At 35.9% G+C, this 19,509-nt stretch overlaps 1 protein-coding gene across 2 annotated transcripts; it reads right to left on the bottom strand.

The window, feature by feature from the left end:
- Window positions 1–1,003: 1,003 nt before the first annotated feature.
- Window positions 1,004–18,186, bottom strand: SPK1 (guanyl-nucleotide exchange factor). Of its 2 annotated transcripts, none has more exons than XM_086247141.1 (30): window positions 17,775–18,186; window positions 17,357–17,519; window positions 16,586–16,710; window positions 16,362–16,465; window positions 16,194–16,249; window positions 15,926–16,023; window positions 15,656–15,787; window positions 14,791–15,102; window positions 14,221–14,502; window positions 13,483–13,650; window positions 13,201–13,392; window positions 12,983–13,026; window positions 12,586–12,655; window positions 11,999–12,160; window positions 11,493–11,600; window positions 11,247–11,284; window positions 10,201–10,345; window positions 9,555–9,681; window positions 8,512–8,705; window positions 7,850–7,980; window positions 7,246–7,321; window positions 6,835–6,945; window positions 5,967–6,149; window positions 5,305–5,448; window positions 4,899–5,072; window positions 4,408–4,755; window positions 3,997–4,329; window positions 3,383–3,568; window positions 1,683–2,657; window positions 1,004–1,572 (listed from the first exon to the last, which is right to left on the bottom strand). In XM_086247141.1, the coding sequence occupies exons 1-30, from the start codon at window positions 17,832–17,834 to the stop codon at window positions 1,318–1,320; spliced, it is 5,496 nt and encodes a 1,831-aa protein (XP_086103267.1). In that variant the 5' UTR covers window positions 17,835–18,186; the 3' UTR covers window positions 1,004–1,317. The 2 variants fall into 2 exon arrangements, with proteins under 2 accessions (XP_086103267.1, XP_086103276.1); XM_086247150.1 differs by having other exon boundaries at window positions 11,493–11,555.
- Window positions 18,187–19,509: the final 1,323 nt, after the last annotated feature.

Genomic DNA, 19,509 nt, shown 5'->3' with positions numbered 1-19,509 from the left:
CACTGGTAATCACTACTACTAATATAAGAGTGTTGGAGGCTAGGGGCACACAGAAGAGAAGGTGTCACATTAAATTACCTGTTCATAATTTCCAAAGAAGTTTGAAGGCTTAATTACATGCAGTGCATGCGTGGGTCTATATCCTAGTTTTCTTTCCCAGTCTGTTGAAGTTCTATGTATTACTTCTATCTGTGTCATTCATGAGCACTAAAGATTACTGAATTTGGCCCTTTTCTTCTGGAAAACTAATCATGCTCAATTATAGCTAATTTGTTTGTTGAATATCCAATATATTCATTAATTTGTTTGATAAGAGAGATAGACTCATGAGTGTATACACAACTACTAATCATGTGTGTACAATTAATCTTTTATGACTCATGTTTCTTTCACGGTTTCTCAGCAACTTGCAGTATCTTTTCCCGCCCATTCATTTGTTTCTCAATTTCCATCATTTTTCTGGAAAAGACCGAGATGCTTTTTTTGGCCAATATAGTAGAAAACTAGAAATAATGGAATTGTCATCCCACATGGCCCAGATGAAAGGATTTATAGTGCTTTATATACCAGAGTGAAACACCAACGATTGGCCAAGTACACCAGAATTCAAAACCAACAAAACTCTCGAACTCTCTTGGGCCTGGCCATTTTTGTTTTTTTGGTTCATTTGCTCTGCCACCTTTTTTTTTTGTCCAAGTTTTTTTTTGGTTCATTTTTCTCAATTTTGATGAAAAACACTGTAGTGCTTTCTATGGCTGGGATATGAACCTCCTTTGTCAATATGGGTGAATCAAAGAGTCATTTTCTGCTAACTTGAATTCCCAATTCATTTTGCTTTAATACTTACAGATGTAATGTTTAGTTGAAACCCTTCAATGAAAGGGTACAATTCTTAATTGGAACTCCTTAGTAAGTGTAATTTTTTTTTTATTTTTTATATTTCAATATTCATGAGTAATGCTGTGAAAATTGCTCAATGACCCAAAACCAGATAACCAGCCCAAGAAAAAAACCAATTCGAACGTGGTAAGGCCCAAATAAGAAAGCACAAATAAAAAATAAATTCAGTCCAAACAAAACCTTAAACTACATTCATAAAAACATACATAAAATCTTACAAAAAAAAATACATATATAAAACAATGTTGAGATTCTTGCTGCTGATTCGTGGGTCACATATATGAACCATGAAATATGTGCACATCACTTGGGGGGGCCGGGGAAAATTTTGACACATTGCAGCAACAATATACGGGGAAAGAAATTCAAAAAAGAAAAGAAGCACAAAATAATAACACTAATAATTCTACAACAATGTCACAGCTCTGACAGAATGGCAGGGATGTAATGAGACAACTCGGCAGTTAGAGATTGAAATCCATTCACAAGCTGTGTGTGGAATTCCTGATCTTCCTCACCAATCAATCTGAAGTGTACCCGGATGGCACGCTTGCACACAGCCATAAATTCAAGAAGCGCAGCGATGAGTTGCTGCAGTTCCTGTGACCGCAACCTTGTTGCCGGCTCACCAGACAGGAATGCAGTGCACACACTCAGTACCCCACTGTTCACCTGCATATAGAGAGAGTAGAGAAATCTGATCAGTCCATGCTGGAGACAGATAGGTCAGCAAACTAAGTTAAATGATGGAGTCAGAAACTGGAAAAGGGAGTTTATTCAACCTGAACTGCAACACTGCCTTGAAGAATCCTCTGTAGGCTCTGGAGACGTGGGAGTTGATCCCCTTCGGAACTACGAGGCTCTTCAAGTTCATTTCGTAAAGCAGCCGTCCGAGTTTCAATCATTCCAATGGCATTTTCTACTGGGGAGAACTCAAGTGATTCGGACTTGGTAACTAAAAGCCTATTCACAAGAGCTGGGAATGAACCTTCAGTCTGAAGAACTGTCCGCCTCTTCCACTGGTCTTCCAATCCGCCTTGAGTCTTTCCATTTTTTGTAAATGGGGTATCAAACAAGAAACGGTCAAAGACTCGCGCACGTACACTTCCAGTGGAAAGAGAAAAAATTCTCTCCCTTCTGCTTCCCAAATCTTCATCTTCCATGACTGCATCAACAGCAGTTATCTGCAGGTAGCAGACTCCAGGCTGCAATTCATCTGCCTTTACCTGCCTAGAATCCGGAATAATGTGTAAGGTGTGATTGCCATCCATCCTAGACTCGTATATATGACTAAGCTTCTCCATTATGTCACCTAGTCTTACATCACGGGGCTCCCTGTATACATATTCCTTTCTATCCAACTTTCCAAATCTATCACCATAAAACCCCACCCTATAGTATGTTGCATCTGTGAATGGAATTGGGCTTGATTCCTGCTCAAGGATTGATTCGTAGATATTAGTAAGCATTGTGTGACATTTACTCAGCTGTCCATATGCTCTCCTGCTTTTATAAACTGGAATAACAAGTTCCAGAATGCTTGCACAGAAATGAAATAGTTCAGCTTGAGAAAAAAGCTTATTTGCGAGTTGTAGGTACTTCACGGCAGAGTCAACAGTAAGTTTTGATGCACCATATCCCTCTACCTCAGCTGCAGATGTCTCAGAGCTGATCTCATTGCTGACCATCGGACAAATTTTACGTAGAGCAGTTATGTGATCATTACTCCAAACACCATCATTTCTGGCCACAAGGGCCTATAGAGTATAGAAATAGAATGTTAGCTAAACGTAAACTAGTGAGCAACAGTTTGAAAATTATTGACTCAACTTTTTATTTCTCCACTTTACAGAGTAATCCATGAAAATCTTACAAAAACTATAAGAAATCAGATCTCAAGTTGCAGAGAACAAAACAAATGGTGTAATTATGCATCAACCTTTACCTAAGCTCTTCACATAAAAAAAAAAAAAAAAAAAAACATTATTTAGCCATCAGTTTCAACATAACAGTTGCCAAATTAGCAGGTGAGGGGTTTTGGCTACAATACAGTCAGTATGTCCACCGTTTTCAGAAATTTATTGACTTTTTCAACTTTCACATTCCAACTGACCAAAAAATCTCTCAAATCTTAGTTTAAAATTATACAACAAAAATGTACAAAAATTTAAAGAATTTGTCCAAATTGCACTAGTGTGCGAGCCTAATCACATTCAGTCTGAAAATCTTTTGACCTACAACTTTAGAACAAACACTGTAAAAGCAGTAACAGAAAGCAAGCAAATATGTCCAAATGGAGGGAGAAAAAGAAAATTGCATTGGTTAGTCAAAGAAGCATGTATAGTTTAGAAGTTTGCAAGGTCAGTCAAAAATAGGAATTTACTAGTATGTGAGAACTCTTGCACTTAAAAACTGATATGAAAGCTAAGACTAGAAAAGTGCTTCATGCAGAGGTTGCATTGCAAACAACCATAACACTTGCCTGCATTACAATACCAGCTACAGCAACAGCACACTGAGCAGCTTCTGCCCAAGACTGCATTTCCTGATGTGCATCACATAAATGTAGTAACCACATTATGTGAAGATCTGGGACAGGGGCAAAAGCCATAGCAAGTTTATAGTAACTTTCTGCAGCTGCATATCTATCCATAGTCATCAAAGAGCCCTGCAAAACAAAATGCAGCCACTATTACAATGTGAATGAAAAGCATCTATCTATTCATCTCAATCCATCTATCAGACAAAGATAGTATTGTTTCTGTGATCATTGTTAAATTAGTTCTCATATTGGGCATAGAAATCAGTGGCTCTACAACAGTTATCTTCTAACAGCAGTATAGGCATTTCCATATGTCCATACTGAGAAGTGTTAGTTTTCCAGAAATTGGAAGTTCAATGCTTGCCGAAACAGGACAAATCACCAATCTGTTAGAAAAAACTGTATCCACCCCAAATCAACACCAACCAGGAGGTGAAAAATCAACCCTGTCGGGGTAAATATGTATCATCTTATCCCAAAAGAGTTGAGGTGAGTTCTGTTACCACAAAATACCATGAAAAATTATAGTTGATTCAGGCATTGTCAAAACTGACCAGGAGTGCATGTTCCAAGCTGGCATCAAGAGCAAGAAGAAGACTGTCGGAGAGAAATTTCACTTCTGACCAGGACCACCTATTTTCGGTCATTCTTTCTGGAATTTCTAATAAAGCACTCTCAGGAAGTCCAGACTCTCTCAACAGACTGGGGCTCTTAGCTGCATCTGCCACTTCCTCCATAGATTTTCGAAGACGCCGTGCTTCACCACTCTCTTCTAGTGTTCCATCAGACTTCATCTGAGTTACTTGTACATCAGACATCAACTCTGATAATGTGATGATCAGCATGACCCTCAACCTTGCTGTCTGCATAACGTAGTAGAAAGAACTCTGCCAAAGAAAAAAGAATGGAATTTATTTTTAAGTTGAAAAATAACCAGAGCATACAATGTGTCAGAAAGAGCCTACCCTTATGAGTATCTGGAGGCCCATAACAGCCCTTTTTCTGATGTTAACATTTCGAAACACTGCAAGTCGAAGAAGATGGAAAGTGACTTGCTTTAAGAAACGATCATTTTCCCTTGCCATCAAAGTTGCACCATGAAGATTGAAGATATTGTTGAAGACGGGAAGCAATGATTTCCAGAAAGACAGTGGTTGATTTCGAGAGAAGAAGCTCATGAATATGGCTGTGACGCAATCAAATTTTCCATAGTCAGTAGCGATGCTATGGGATGCTGCCATTATGGAGAACTTTTCAGTTATTTCCAAAGCTTGAAGACTGACAGAAGCACTCAAGTTTTCTTCCCAGAGCTCCTGAAAATGTGAAAGTCATTAGCCACCTAATATTAGCAAAGAAAATTGGACAAATTTAAAAAGCCATATCAAATTATATTGCAGAAGGTAAATGGGGCTAATGCTGCAATTAATCAAACACAACATGTTTACACAAACCTTACCAATTTTTGCCTCAATATTGGATGCAAAGATTCTCTTAGCGCTTGAGCAGAAGCACCAATCCTAGAAGATTGTGCCTGAGCCAGAGCTTCTCTCAAGGAATATGGCTGGCTAGGGGAGCTTAACTGAGAATTTACTCTCTGCCATGAATAACCATTTTCAGGTGTACCCTGAGGCTGCATTAAAGAGATTCAAGAATCTTCAGAATACTTTAGAAGATGCTGATTTCTATGTCATGAAATTGAAATATTTTCTCCAAGAGAGATATGAACCTACTAATGGAAGCAAGATTACATTCATTGCTCACAAGAATGACCTCCCTTATAAGCTATAAATAACAAAAACTAATGATAGACAAAAACACAGGCACCGTTGGTTTCTTAACTGAGACCAGAACAATTAACTCACTCTGACTTCTTGTCTAGATGCCTCCGACAGATAGTTGTTGATCGCAGGAGAAAGTCTATCAGAATACTTGGGGGAAGCAGGACCGTCACCAACAGGACTGCGAGAACTAGAGCCCATAAGTATTCCATCAGCAGGTTTTCTGTGCTGTAAAGTACATAAAAACAACAAGTGTGTTATGGCCAGCTTTTTTTTTTTTTAGGGAAAAAAACTTTGGAAAATAGCTTAATCTACAGATACATTTTGTTTTTTTTTGGGACAATCGCTTAATCTACATTCTATATTTATGAAAATATATCTCAACTATGAAAGGAGTTTACTAGATTGGTTTTCTTTTAACTCCTTTCACTGTGGAAGGAACACAAAAAAGTGAATGATTTCAAGAATCTATGACCATAAAATGAGGCATGAAGAGAGGGATACAAAAGAATGAACCTAAATTTATAAGAGCTAAGTTGATCCCTCGAACTAAACAACTACATCAATAAATTTCTTTAAATGTGTCATTCAGCTGTTGAAAAGTCCAGATGCATCCAAAACAGTCATGAAAAACTTAGATTTCTGGTGTTTCTTAACAACTTAGATTTCTTCCGACTAAAATGTAAATTTTTGCATGTGGTGAATTTTCCACAAGTAAGCTAAACACGTAATTAATAAAAAGCAACCTCAAATAGAACAAGGCATTCCTCCATGAGTTTGAAAAATAATCTAGTTCTAGCAATGCTCTGCTGCCACGCCTTGACAAGTGATGCATCATCAAGGTTCCGCACAATTTGCAAAATAGCAACTAAAACTTCACGCTTTTCAACAGCATTGAGGTTGTAAAAGACAGGCATTTCATCTAGAATCTGCACAGACCACAACACTCCTAGTTAGAACTTCTTAGCGTATGGCCATGAATTTGTACACACATCATTCTATATTTTGGAACCGCACAAACTTTGATAGTATTTATTCCGCCCTTGTTATAATAGGGTGAAATATGTCATTTAGGGGGAGTGAGGGAACTATTTTTTCATTTCCAGATATATGCAAGGATAAAAATATCAATGTCCATAGAAATATCGAGGATTCGGATTTATGGAAAACCAAGGGATATTCCGACATCAATATCAGTAAGCATCAATTGAAGCGACGTATGTAAAATGGTAAACTAAAAAAAAAAAAAATAGTACATCTAAGCTAAGCATATGACATGTATGATGAAAACAGTAGGCACAACTGACAAGTATGAACTTAAAACTTGAAGTATAACTAATAAAATCATCTTTGCTTCATGGTATACACAATCTTTGAAAACCAAACATTACGGGAAAACCATTCCCCCCCCCCCCTCCCCCCCACTAAATTCATTTATCCCAAAATTCTCCGAAATATCAGTATTGTCACCCTTGGTTATACGGCACACCGAGGAAAACCCATATTTTAAGTGGTTCATGCAAAACTGAGATCCCTGTGGGGTTAAAAACAAAAGAGACGAGGGAAAAGAAGACAAAAAACATTTATACAAACTAGGAAAATAACACTATGCACCTGTCCGATAAGTGGAAAATATAGCTGGGCAATATATAGTTTATCTTCAGGCTTTTGGTATCGAGCATCAAACTCATGCTTGCACAAAAGAACTACTAAAATTCTAGCTGCCTACACACAGAAATGAAAGAGTTAGAGCCAAAATGTAACATACAGATATAGTGTACATCTAATCAACAATATGATCATTTTCAAGACTTGGAAAATTTTCATGCTTCCTAGTGGCGCAAACTTCCAAAATAAAAAGGAAGGTGCAAATCGAGGAGGAACAAGTATGAGAATGCGTCCACCAGCATATATATAAAACAGCATTTTTTTTTTATTTTTAAAAAAGGTCAGTGCAGATTATCCACTGCAAACTTATTGTTTCATACATATATATAAATACAAGATTATTCACTGCAAACTCACCTTTGCCCGCAGAGATAAATCATCATGATCCCAAGTAATGAATAGCTCTTGTATTAAAACAGATGAAAGGTAGTTCCTACAGCAAGAACATTCACTTTGTTAAGACACACTAAACAACACTAAAAAGAAAATTAAACAAAATCTTGAGAGAAAAAAATAATATTCCATTTCCTTCAGATTATTAGCATGCAAATACATATTCAAGGAGACAAAATAAATGTTTTTTTCTTATTAGAAATAATCAATTAAACCTGAAAGGACAGGAGTCAGGAATCAGGAAAATTACATGTTTATTATAGTTTTGGGTTGGGTTTGGTGGTGTTTTAGCTTTGACTGTAGAGTGCTTTGTAGATCTGATGTGGACTCCTTGTCCACAGCTGTTGTACATTTTTAGTTGTTCTATAAAATTTGTTTCTCTTAAAAAGAAAAACAAAAAATAAACCAACCCCATGTGTTCTTCCTTCATAGTGACACTAAGTTCGCTTGGAGGGAAAATATTAAACTGATCAAGTCATCTACCAAGTTCAATAGTTCAACAGTAGTGCCATGGTTAACAGTAAGAAGGTGAGGTACTCAAGAAAGAAACATTTCATTGATAAGTTACCTATCAGAAGGGTCTCTCCCAGGCATTTCAACAAAAAGGTCATGATCACATATAATTTGCAAAAATGTGAGCTTGCAATCATGCAGAACTGATTGACAGACCCCAGAAAACTTGTCCAGGTACAAGGACACCTGCAGCACATGTAAGACATCATAAAGTGAATAACTACCAAAAACAGGGCGGGGGGATTTTCTAACTCAAAATGTCATGATGTTGTTCTTTCATCATACATGTCATTGATGTAGGCTATGAACAGCCATATGTTTTTAGGGATACTGATTGAGCTGATTTGGGTGATTTCTGGGAAATTTCCATTGACTTTCTTATGTATGAAGGCTATGTATATCACTCAATTGATGAAAGAAAAATATGATCCTCTTCTCCCTTTCTTAAATTTTCTTTTCAACAGTATATATATACACTTTGGATTTTTTTCAACAGTATAAAGCAAAGAAAAAAATATATATAATATATACACATAATCAAAACATAGGGAAGGCTTTTGTTCAAAATTTGAATTTGACATTAAAATATTTCCACCTTTAGGACGGCACCCGATCAGCCCTACTGAAACAAAATTGTCTGCAGCATATTATAAAGTACATAGAATAGTCTGTGCTGACAGAGAAATCTGGATAATGAAAGCTAAGCAGAAGACATACCAATTCAAAAACTTGGCGAGGTTCAATAATGGACAAGAGATCATAACAAAAGAAAGCCAAACTACTGTTTAAACGCTTTGCCAAGCTTAACCCCTTCTTACAACGTTCATGCACTTCTGTTAGTAGGCAATCATACAACTGCATTATACATCTGAATACACCTTCTTTCAATTGCATAGGCGGAATATCTTCACCTACAACACAAAAAGAAGATAAGTAACAAAGGAACCTGAAGAAGATTCAAGAAAAAGAAAAATTTCACTGCAAATACATGTCACAATAACAGGGTAATTTCAGTCTTAGATACAAAAAGGAGTTACATCACTTCAGTAGCATCTACTAAGGTTAATAACAGAAATCCAAAGTTAGGAGAGTCAAGAATATTCCCTAGAAAAGCATAACTTCTAGCTACACTATATAGTATCAGAACAAACAATACACGACCAGCATGAAGTTGAAACTGCACAGAATATCCAATAAGCTGGGATAAGGAAAACCATTTTCTCTGGTGAAATTGTTATAGAAATGAAAACAAAATTGCAAATAATACTATTTATGTTTGCAAGACCACTGAACCACTTAACATAAGTATGGCTAATATAGACTTTAATAACCTTAAATTTTTAATAAAATAGACACAATGGTTTTAAAGTTTTAATATAAAAGGTTCGATGCATTTTCGCCCACAAATTTACTAGTTAATAAATTCTGAGTCCACCAAGCACACCCTCTGCCTGCCTCAAATGTGTACTCTCCACTTGTTTACCTTCCATGTTACAATGGTATTGCCAATATGTATACAATGTTTGCTAAACTGTATTCTTACTGTTGATAATTTGATTCTCTACAAATATATTATTATTGCTATTTCTTTGTTTGGTTACTAGAAACCTATTGTTTGTGCCTTCTTTCATTGTGTTTGCATGCAGAAGGGTCATGGGTGTATGAGAGAAAAAATAGATGATGCATATGAGAAACACTCCCAAAAATATAGTTATAAATAAACACATGCTAGGAATAAGTTTCCTTGCATTGAAATCTACCTAATGGAAGATTATGATAGAAAAGACGCATCTTCTCCAATGCCATTGACTTGACAATTAGCTCAAGGAAAAACCAAGCCATTGCCAAAACATCATCATACACAGGTCCCACACGGTATCCTTTAGCCTGCACAATAAAATCATAATGTTAAACAGTTGGACTGTTGCAAAATAACAATGATGCAATCACCACACAGCATTAAAGGATGAAAACATTTTTTGCATTGGCACAAGCATAGTTCATGGAAATAAGGTTTCTCAACTATATTGATAAAAAGTCTTCAAAATTCAATAATATACTGATTTTATAATTATTTTTGGACTGGCCCAGTCAAGTCTCATCAAGTAAGCCAGGTTGCTCACCAAGGGTAACATAGTCACTCTTGATATTATCCTATAGACATATTTAATTATAAGAATAACCCAACTGAATGATACAATCACATAGAGAAGCTATCAAATCCCAATTATCTGGGAATGCCTTCTTTCTGTTGAAGATACTGAATAGTGATGAATTACAAATGAAACAGCATATCTCATTTTGTCAAGAAGAGAAAGAACTTAATTAATAGTGATGAATGATGATCAAGAAAAACACATGCTAATAGAAAGGGGCATATGAAAAACAACAGCAGGATGGGTGTACCTTACTACGAGCCAAGCTTCCCCAAACAGTTGACAAACCAGGATAAACTGGTGGTTGACGGCCCCCAAAGTCATCAAAAGCATAATCAACATAGTTAACTAGGAAATGATTTCTTTCAGCGTCATCAACCGACTCCTGCTGCACCCTACAGAAGACATTCCATGGATGTCAAACTAAAATTTGAAAGGCAATCAGAAGAATTTTAAACAAATGCAATAAATAAATAAAAAGACGCACAAAGGCTGGTCCAGAATACAACTATTAAACCAAAGGCTTGTCTGTGTTGTTTGTAACCTCCTTTTTTCAAATAACTTTGTTTTCTTAAAAAAAAAAAAAAAAAAAAAAAAAAAAAAAAAAAAAAGAGTACAACTATTAAACCAAGCAGCAAACTATTACATATATAGCAGAGACGAATATCTGTCATATTTAAGCATGTTTGTGTTGTGCCTTGTGAAATTACCCCTAAAGCTACAAATTAATACCGAACAGATATGGAAAATCTGAACACTCAATTTAATGGTCAGTTCACATTAAATTAATAACAAACAGATGAGCAATATCGTAATATTAAAAGTTAGCTATTGAAGAAACACGAACTAGAAAAATACCAAAAAAATAACTAATATCTTTATTAATAAATCTCAATACCTTCATTAATCATCATCAAGAAAATAGAATTGGAGTATGACCTTGATTTATTATCTTCACAAGAGAAAAAGAGGTGCAGAAAAAGATTTGGAATGTTTAAGTTTTTAGTTAGTTTACCATAATATCCTCACTAACAGATTAAACCAGGTTTCATGAATAGACATTGGCACAGCCCATTAAGATAACAGATCATTATGTGTCAACCCATAGAGGCCTTTAGGCAGATAAGCAAATCTGACCACTTAATTTTTCGTGTGTATGTGGAGAATGTTTCCAGGCCTAGACCAAGGTAACCACATTTAACTTAAATAGAGAGGCAAGAATATATTTTACTCCAATACATGGTAAATTACATTTCTTAGGTATGCAAAAGCATTAATCAAAACTAAAACACACACCGGGTCACGATATTAACCATGGCTCTGAAAGCTGCAACCTGAAAGCAGCAGTAAAATCAAAAAATAAGATGGCAGTACACAGTGTCAGGGCAGAACCCAATCAGTAAAAAGGCGAAGCTATACTGTTGGATAAGCTAGAAAAGTTACCAAAGAAATTAACAAATACCAATTCAAGAAAATAAAAAAGAAATGGAGCCACAAGAGCAACTAACAATAAAAAGCAGTACTATAACTTTTTAACATAACCTGGAGGGTTTCTCCACCATTGCCTATTAGATGAAGAAGCATATTCAGAATTGGATGAAGAAACTGCAGCAAAGCAATGGAATCAACGTTCTTCAAACTGTTAATAGCCTGCATGAAAAATCAGCAGTCAGCACACACTCCAATTACTTCTTCACATAGAGCTAGCCAACCTCTTTGTTACATCCCCCCCCCCCCCAAAAAAAAAAAAAACCAAAAAATCTCTATATTACACTACTTACAAATTAGTCTATGACATAATTATTGCATGACCAACACCCCAGACGGATAGCAACCAATAACACAATTAGTAAGGTAGATTGAGATTAAAAACAGGGAGGGGGGGGGGGGCTGGTACCCTGTACGTCTTATTCCAAAAATTTCTAAAAACATATACATACATGTATTCTACAACTTCTATGATATCTGAGAATAGAATTTTCTTGCCAAATAATACAAGAAGAAACAGAGGAAGTGGGTTTTAAGTAAAGCATTAGAAAGAAAAATACCTCCAGAAGTTCAGAACCCCAAGGTGCGCTTGTTCGAAGAGTGTGCCTATCGTATTCAAGGAAAAAATCTCTTATGCGCTCATTGATAGGATATAATGACGAACAAAGTCTTACGCGCAATCGAAAGACATTCTTTCCATCTTCTAGGTAATCCAACCTCTCCTACAAAAGCAGTTGAGGGGAAGGGGTGGAGATGAGCAGGTAATGGAATCATCAGTTTGAGAAAATGAGAGTGGACTACAAATAAATGTATAAAAGCTTCCTACCAACTACAAGAGTAGAATGCTGCTCGTGTAGTTTAATATGCAGGATAGTTGCATAAAGAATTCAAAAGAATGAGCACTCAAATAAACAACAATGAATGAACTCAATATATAGATTCAACAATTAGGTAATCCCTTGTGATCATAAAGTGAGGTTCAAACAGAATAGAAATAAATATATTTTTTTTTCTTTTTTTTTTTCATGAATAGAAATAAAATCAACTTGAACAAAATTAATAAATGAATAAAACGTTAAACATCTTATGAAATTTCACTAACAAAGAGTAGGACATTTAATAAACTACAAGTGCAATCCAAACATACTCTGCCCGTATCCTGGAGATAATGTGGAACCAGCTCTCTCATAATTGGCAAAGAAATTTCAGATCGCAACCTGAGTAGAAAAACAACCATTATGGCTTTTGCATACCATTGGTAAATTTAAAATTCTGAAAGCCATAAAGATAAGAAAAAATTAGCAAGATGGTAATAAAACTAAAGTGCAATATTTGAAGGCCTTTGCAAATATTTTAAAGTAACAAACAGGAACGGCAAATTCATTGGGCAAAGAAAGATTACTTTTAAAAGGAATAACCAAATTTAACATAGGTTTATATATGATCAATATAATAAACGAGCAACCACATGACAAAGACATATTTGAGTTTTATTCAGTTTTAAGAACAACTGAGGATGATCAGGATTGAAGGCATATACATACTGAGCATGTGTGGATAATGGAAGTGACGCGTATCCAATTACTACCTGGAAAGTGAATGGTTGGAAATAATTATTTTAATGAAGTAGTAGATATGACCAAAAAAAAAATGCAAACAAGACAAAAGCAGTCAGAAAACTAAATAGTGGGGGCAACAAGTGAAAACTTTATGGAAAAGTCAGCAAGTCCATCAGAGAAACAAAAACAAAACCTGTACTTACAGGCTTTGGAGCTTCCAATTTTGTTTGAAGATCAACATGAAAAAAAGTAAATAAAAGATGATGTGTTGGTGTCCAGGTAGCAGGGAGGGAAAGTTTGATCTCATCATGGTAGCAGGACACCCTCGTCCCAACAGTCACTTGTGTGTGAGCCCACTTCTGAAGTGATGCACCCGGCTCCCTTGGATACATTGCCTAGTCAAATCAGTTGCACACAAAAAAAACTAGTGAGGAAAAATTCAGAAAAGTGAACTGCTTACATAATAACAATCAAGGTATATTTACCTCTAAAGGCTGTCTACGAATATCATTATCATCCTCCCGAAGTTCAACCCTTATAAACAAATTCTTCTTCCGACTTAAACTAACAGTCATGGGATATACATAAAGACAATGAAAAAGCTGCAAGAAAGGCTCATTTCTTGTTGTAGTACGAAAGTCGAAAGCTTGAAACTGCAAGTTAATCAACACAGTCACTTTTAGTATTTATTAATACCAGGCATGACAAGAAGCGTTAATTAAAAACATAATCAAAATTAAAATCTATTTATCTCCATAGTCAGTTAAGGTTTATGTTTTTCTATATAAACTTAAGCCTTAGGTTGTAATAGACAGTTTTATGCAATATTATTCCAAAATTTCATATTATAGAGTTTCTCTTGGGCCTCTTTTCCCTAGAACTCATCTATCTACGTTCCAAATTTGATCCTATAGCTTCTTCTCTCTCTTTTCTTTTATTGCTGGAAGTTCCTTGTTCTACTAGGTTTTTTACTATTACAGCAATCTGCCCTACATCAAGATGTATCATACTTTTAAAACCATTACTGCAGAAATCATTGACCCACTGGCGACACTTTTTTTTTTTATAGGAAACATAATGTTTGTAATGATGAAAAAAAGGAATAAAAAACAAAGTGGACCAGTAGTCCGCAAAATATACAACCCTCTGCCTACAATAAAGATATAGGGAGACCCAATAGTGACACCTGAAGGCAAAAGGCAGTACAGAGGTGTGATACTTACATCATCAGCACTGAAAACAGGATTTCCATGAGCATTTGATCCATTTCCAGAAATTTCTTTTGCATCGAAAGAATTCCACTTAGAACTGCTGCCCTGAGGACCATCCATACCATTACTTGGGAGCTTCCCAAGCATGGAATCAGTAATGCGATCATCAACAGAATCATTGGTCAGACTACCACTTTCTGATATATTTTCCATGTCAACATGGTCAATCTGGTGCTTCTCAATTTCCAGTCTCAAAACACCTTTCACAGGTTTATGAATCTTGCGTTTGGGATCCTAATATTTTCAGGAAATCCACCCAAAAGAAAACACAGAATATTAAAGGCACCATTATAGTCCAAATAAAAGACATAATTAGCACTCTTAATTCAGGCATACTGAGCAGGTATTTAACGAAAGCTCAAACCTCCAACAATTAGAGAAATAGTCTGTATCTCTTACATAATTTCACGGAAAAGGAAATACAGACAAGAAAAGCCATGCCAACAAAGTGATACATACACAGTAACCATAAATAAAAACCAAGAAGGTATTAGAAATGCATTCAAGAGGATTTTTACATACGTGAAGTGAGTCCTCAGTATAGCTTTCTTTAACTTTGTTTAAGTTTGATATTTCAACAACAACAGAGCTTCGACTTGAATAACCTAGCTTCCCATCTAACGTGACCTTTGCACTAGGCTCAAACACACCATCATGAGAACTTGAACCAGATATACTAGGAGCAAGAGGACTGCTCGGGGAAGCAGACCCACCAGAAGCTGCACCAATGCTGTTATCAAATAATGAAACAATAGCCCAGGCGAAGGACTCTTTGTAAGGCATTATTTGAGACCACACCTGCAGTTTTTGCTTTTCTTTCTCAGTCAAGTGTACCTGTTCAGGTAGAGTGAACACAGACTTTATACAAAACAAATAAATTAACAGTTCGGAAAATGGCATAATATTTATATGCAATCAGATACACAAACAAAGACACAATCGCTCATCCATACAAACCATCCTTAGCCTACCAAAAAAGTAAATGTGAGAACACCATAAAAAGGCGTTGTTAAGACAAAGTTTAAATGTTTAATCAATCTGAAGTGACTCAACACCATCAAAACCTATCTTTATTAAGCAAAAGAGGGAACAACTTTCAACAAACTTAGTGACATACCCTCCATGCCACCCTACCCTCCCTAGGATACTAATATCTAACCAATATTCTCATATATACAGCAACCATCAACTATAAAGTCTTTCTTTGATCAATGAAGCTTTTTAACATTATAGCTATCTAGGAAAAGAATTCAGCATTTCAAAGCAACTTAGGATGGCAAATGGTCTTCCATTGCAAAACAACCTCAAGGTATAGAATATCAAATCTCAAATCATAATCACAAGTTAAAAACAATAAGAAAGAAGTAACATATATACTTGGACATACTGGTTCTTTACGAGAATAAACTGAAGGCGTAACCCCGCCTTCTTCTGTGGCATGCTTCTCTATCTGGATTAGCAGACAAACTGATGATGACGGAGCATCTAAATAGAAGATTCCACGAGGTTCAAAAGAAATCTTTGCCCAAAAATGATGACAGGAGCAACAGTAAATTTGTTAGTCGCAATGTATGCAAAAATAAGTCCTTAAAGTAAGAACTGATAAAAACCATTACAAAGAGTGGGAAAAAAGTATTAAGTTGATCTCATAGCTTACATCCTGCATTTCAGTTGGTACATGACGAAAATAGAAATCCTCTGACAATTTTTCTCTTCGCTCCCTATTATATAAGCAAATTGTACCATAAAATGGCTCTGTATGAGAGAGAGGGAGGGAGGGAGGGAGGGAGGGAGGGAGGAGAGGACACAGAGAGAGAGAGAGAGAGAGAGAGAGAGAGAGAGAACACAAAGTCAGAAATCTTGAAACAGCTCTAAGTAACAAAAGCAACAGAACAGAAAGGGAGTAGAGAAAGCATAACACTCACCAGCTAATCCTGCTTGAAACGATAGGGACAGAACTTTCACTGAGATCTTCAATCCACTGAGACCGCCCAAAGGAGTACAGAAAAAGATGATTAATAAACACAGGGAAAAGGAACGACAAAACCTGGTACGAACTTCTACTCAACAAAAATATTTTAGAATTGCCATACTGAGATATTGGAGTTTCTGGAACCCTTTGGCCAAATATCATTGACCTTTCATTTTCCCAATCAAAAGCTGGTTCATAGGCAGGGAGGGGAGATTGACCAAAATGCTGCATATATAGTATCAAGTTTAAAAGAATTAAAACTGAATATAAGCAAGTGGATCATTTAAACCAGTAAAAAATGTATTGGATATTCAAAAATGCAAAATAAAAAAGATAATGTACAACCTTTGGATCAATGGAGTGTGCTGAATCAGATACAGTAGCCTCTGTAAATTGTCGTCCCGAGGTACTTGGGACATCATCATCAGTATCTTCCACCTTGGTTCGCCTTGCACTTGCAAGGTGCATTTCTGCAAATGGATTTAAATTATTTCAAAAAATTCTACCAAGAAGTATATGACAAAACCAGTTCTGCAATGTCACTCAATCCTATTGCAATTTAACTTGTAATTCACAAACACTTGGCATCTAGCAGAGGATAATGAAGTTAACAATTCTAGTACTTGGATTGCACCATTCTTCCACTTTAACTATCACTACAGACTGGCACCCATTCAAGGCAGGCCAAACTCACAACAGCATGAATTCCCTAAACTATAGCTACCTGTATATTTTTTAACTAATGATATATCCTATGCCCAAAAAAAAAATTACCAGCAATCTATAGTTTGCTCTTAATGTTGCCTTTAGAACCAGGCATGGAGAATAACATATACAACACAAAACATCTAACTTTTTCCATTGATTATGAACTCCAGAAAAATGGGTTTTGACCAGATATTGATAATGTACACATTTACACCAATTATGTACTTTTGCAAAAAGGTTTCAGCCGTGTAGCAAAAACAAAAGGGGGTTGGGGGGGAGGCTGGTGTCATATAACCTAAACACAGTACATCATTAAAACCCTTCTGATGTAAAAAAACCAAAATGCACCCCCATTTCTGCATGTTCCTGTAAGCGAAAGATTCAAAGACTGAAAGAAGGGTTACATACCAGTCTCAATATCAGTGTCAGGACCCTCATAAATCTGGTTCTGAAACGACGGCGGACCAACACTCTCGTAGTGACCATACTTGTTCTCATCCTTCACCCAGTCTGTTGTGTAGCACTGTACCAGCTCCTTCAGATGTGGCCACTGCTCCAAATTCTCCTCAAACTACAAAAACCCAATTGACCAAATAATCAAATAACTAAACCCATTTTTAAATTACTACCTCAACCCCATTAAAGCATAAAATCAACACACACACAAAAACAAAAACAAAAAAAATCAAACCCAGAGAAATTTACTCGCACATTACCATGTTTTGCCACTTCAGTAAATAATCAAAATAGTACACAAATAATTACACTTCTTATAATTTCTTGGACCCTTCAGCCCAAAACAAAGACAGAGAGTGAGGCACATTACCTTGTTTTGCCATTTGGTGGTGACAGGAGTGGAATCGCGGCGAGGCCGCAGGTTGAGCATGGCAGATCTATGGGTCTAAGCCTTTTTTGGAATTCAAGAAGAGGAAGGTGAAGAAACAGACAAATACAATACTGGGTTTCTCTCAAACTTCGAGAATTTTTTTTTTTTTTTCTTGCTTTTTCTTGTTAATGGCAGACACAGCTAGCAGTAGTGGGAAAACGAAATGTAGTGGTGTATTTGGTAGATCTTAACTGCAACTAAAAGCTAAAGCAAAGAAACTTAAAGAAATGCCTGAAATGAGTGAGTTTTGAAAGAAAAAAGAGAGATTAACAGAGAGAAGGCGAAGGGAGCAAAGGCCAGAGAGCTTAGGCACAGTGCGAACGCACTCAAGTCAAAAACAGTCCAAAGAGAGAAATGCCAAGCGGGTCTCTGCTGTTTTATCGCACCCCGATGCTTCGGGTCTGGCTATGGGATAGTTTATTAGTTTTGTTTTGTTACTCACTTACTCTTAAGAAAATTATTATTATTTTCTACATGAAAAAACAAATATTATTGTAAAATTTGTAATGTTAACAGTTGCCTTTACCAATACCATAATAAATCTCAAATTTTTTAAAAGTAAATTAATCAGATATATTCTTTTAAGGGATATATTTTGAGCTGAAAAATCACTAGTAAATTGATCCATTAACTAGTTGTATTATGATCGAGTAGAATACCAGACTGATAAATTGATATAACAAGGCTTTATTTGTTTATATTTGATCTCACTTAACAAAAAACGTTATATCTAATTAAACATCATTTGTTTATAAGAATTGACATACTATATATCATATCAACTATGGCACAATTTGGTGACTAAACGAACCCATGATGAAATGTATTAAACAAAACCATGTAAAGGACTACTTTATGAAATAACAAACTAAATTCAAACCACCCAAAACACAAAATTGTTATTTTAGTAATCAAACTGTCTAATAGCTAATGCTAGCTAGCCAGAACATATAACAAGTATATAGGCCTATAGCACTTCCTTGTCATTGTTTTGCTTCTAAGAAAAGCAATTCGTATTTTGCTTTCACCACATGTTTTTTTATGTATACTTCCGACCTGATCAAACTTAAAAGAAAAGCCACAGCTTGTATGCGTACACATGCATCTACATCTTCTGCAACCTAACTTTTTCCTGCATCTTATGCAGTGCATGCGTGACGTTTTTGGACTTTTGTTTGTAAATGCTGATATATGGCGTTTACTGTTAACTAGCTTTATTCTAACTCATAAGTCATAACAGTTTTCTTATCAAGACAAGTGTAAATACAGCAAATTGCTTCTTCTTTGCCTTGTTGTTTCTGCAATGTGTTTGAAATTAAGACTCCTGTAATTAGAGTTCTGCACTTGTGCTAAGATTTATGCCCATTAATGGGGCCTTAGGTTGCAACTTGCGTCTACTTTCCTAATCCATGTTACTGCTATCATTATTTGATTTAACTATCTTGGTCCCACGATGTCCAACACATACACACAGAATGTAACATGGTGGTAGATAGGCTTTTCGGCTTGATTTGGAGTTTGAGTTGTGCTTTGCTGGATTTAAAAAACTGGTATCAGGCCCCACATTCTGGCAGAGTCTCCATTTACCAGCGAAAATAAAAATGATAAATTCATAATTGGGGGTATGAGTGCTACATAAAGAAAGGTCAAGTCTTAAAAACGGTTCGTTCAAGCT

Source organism: Dryas octopetala, chromosome 1 (genome assembly GCF_963921425.1).
Source record: "Dryas octopetala chromosome 1, drDryOcto1.1, whole genome shotgun sequence".
Lineage (NCBI taxonomy): Eukaryota > Viridiplantae > Streptophyta > Magnoliopsida > Rosales > Rosaceae > Dryas > Dryas octopetala.
Note: the sequence above shows the minus strand (reverse complement) of the source record. Positions and strands in the feature narration are given on the sequence as shown.

Excerpts from the sequence above, each read along its gene's own strand:
- SPK1 (XM_086247141.1), bottom strand. The coding sequence starts at position 17,834 with ATGCTCAACCTGCGGCCTCGCCGCGATTCCACTCCTGTCACCACCAAA. Across the intron at positions 17,520-17,774 it reads CCACCAAATGGCAAAACAAG|TTTGAGGAGAATTTGGAGCA; the intron begins GTAATGTGCCTC and ends GGGTTTTTGTAG. Across the intron at positions 16,711-17,356 it reads TGACACTGATATTGAGACTG|AAATGCACCTTGCAAGTGCA; the intron begins GTATGTAACCCT and ends ATCCATTTGCAG.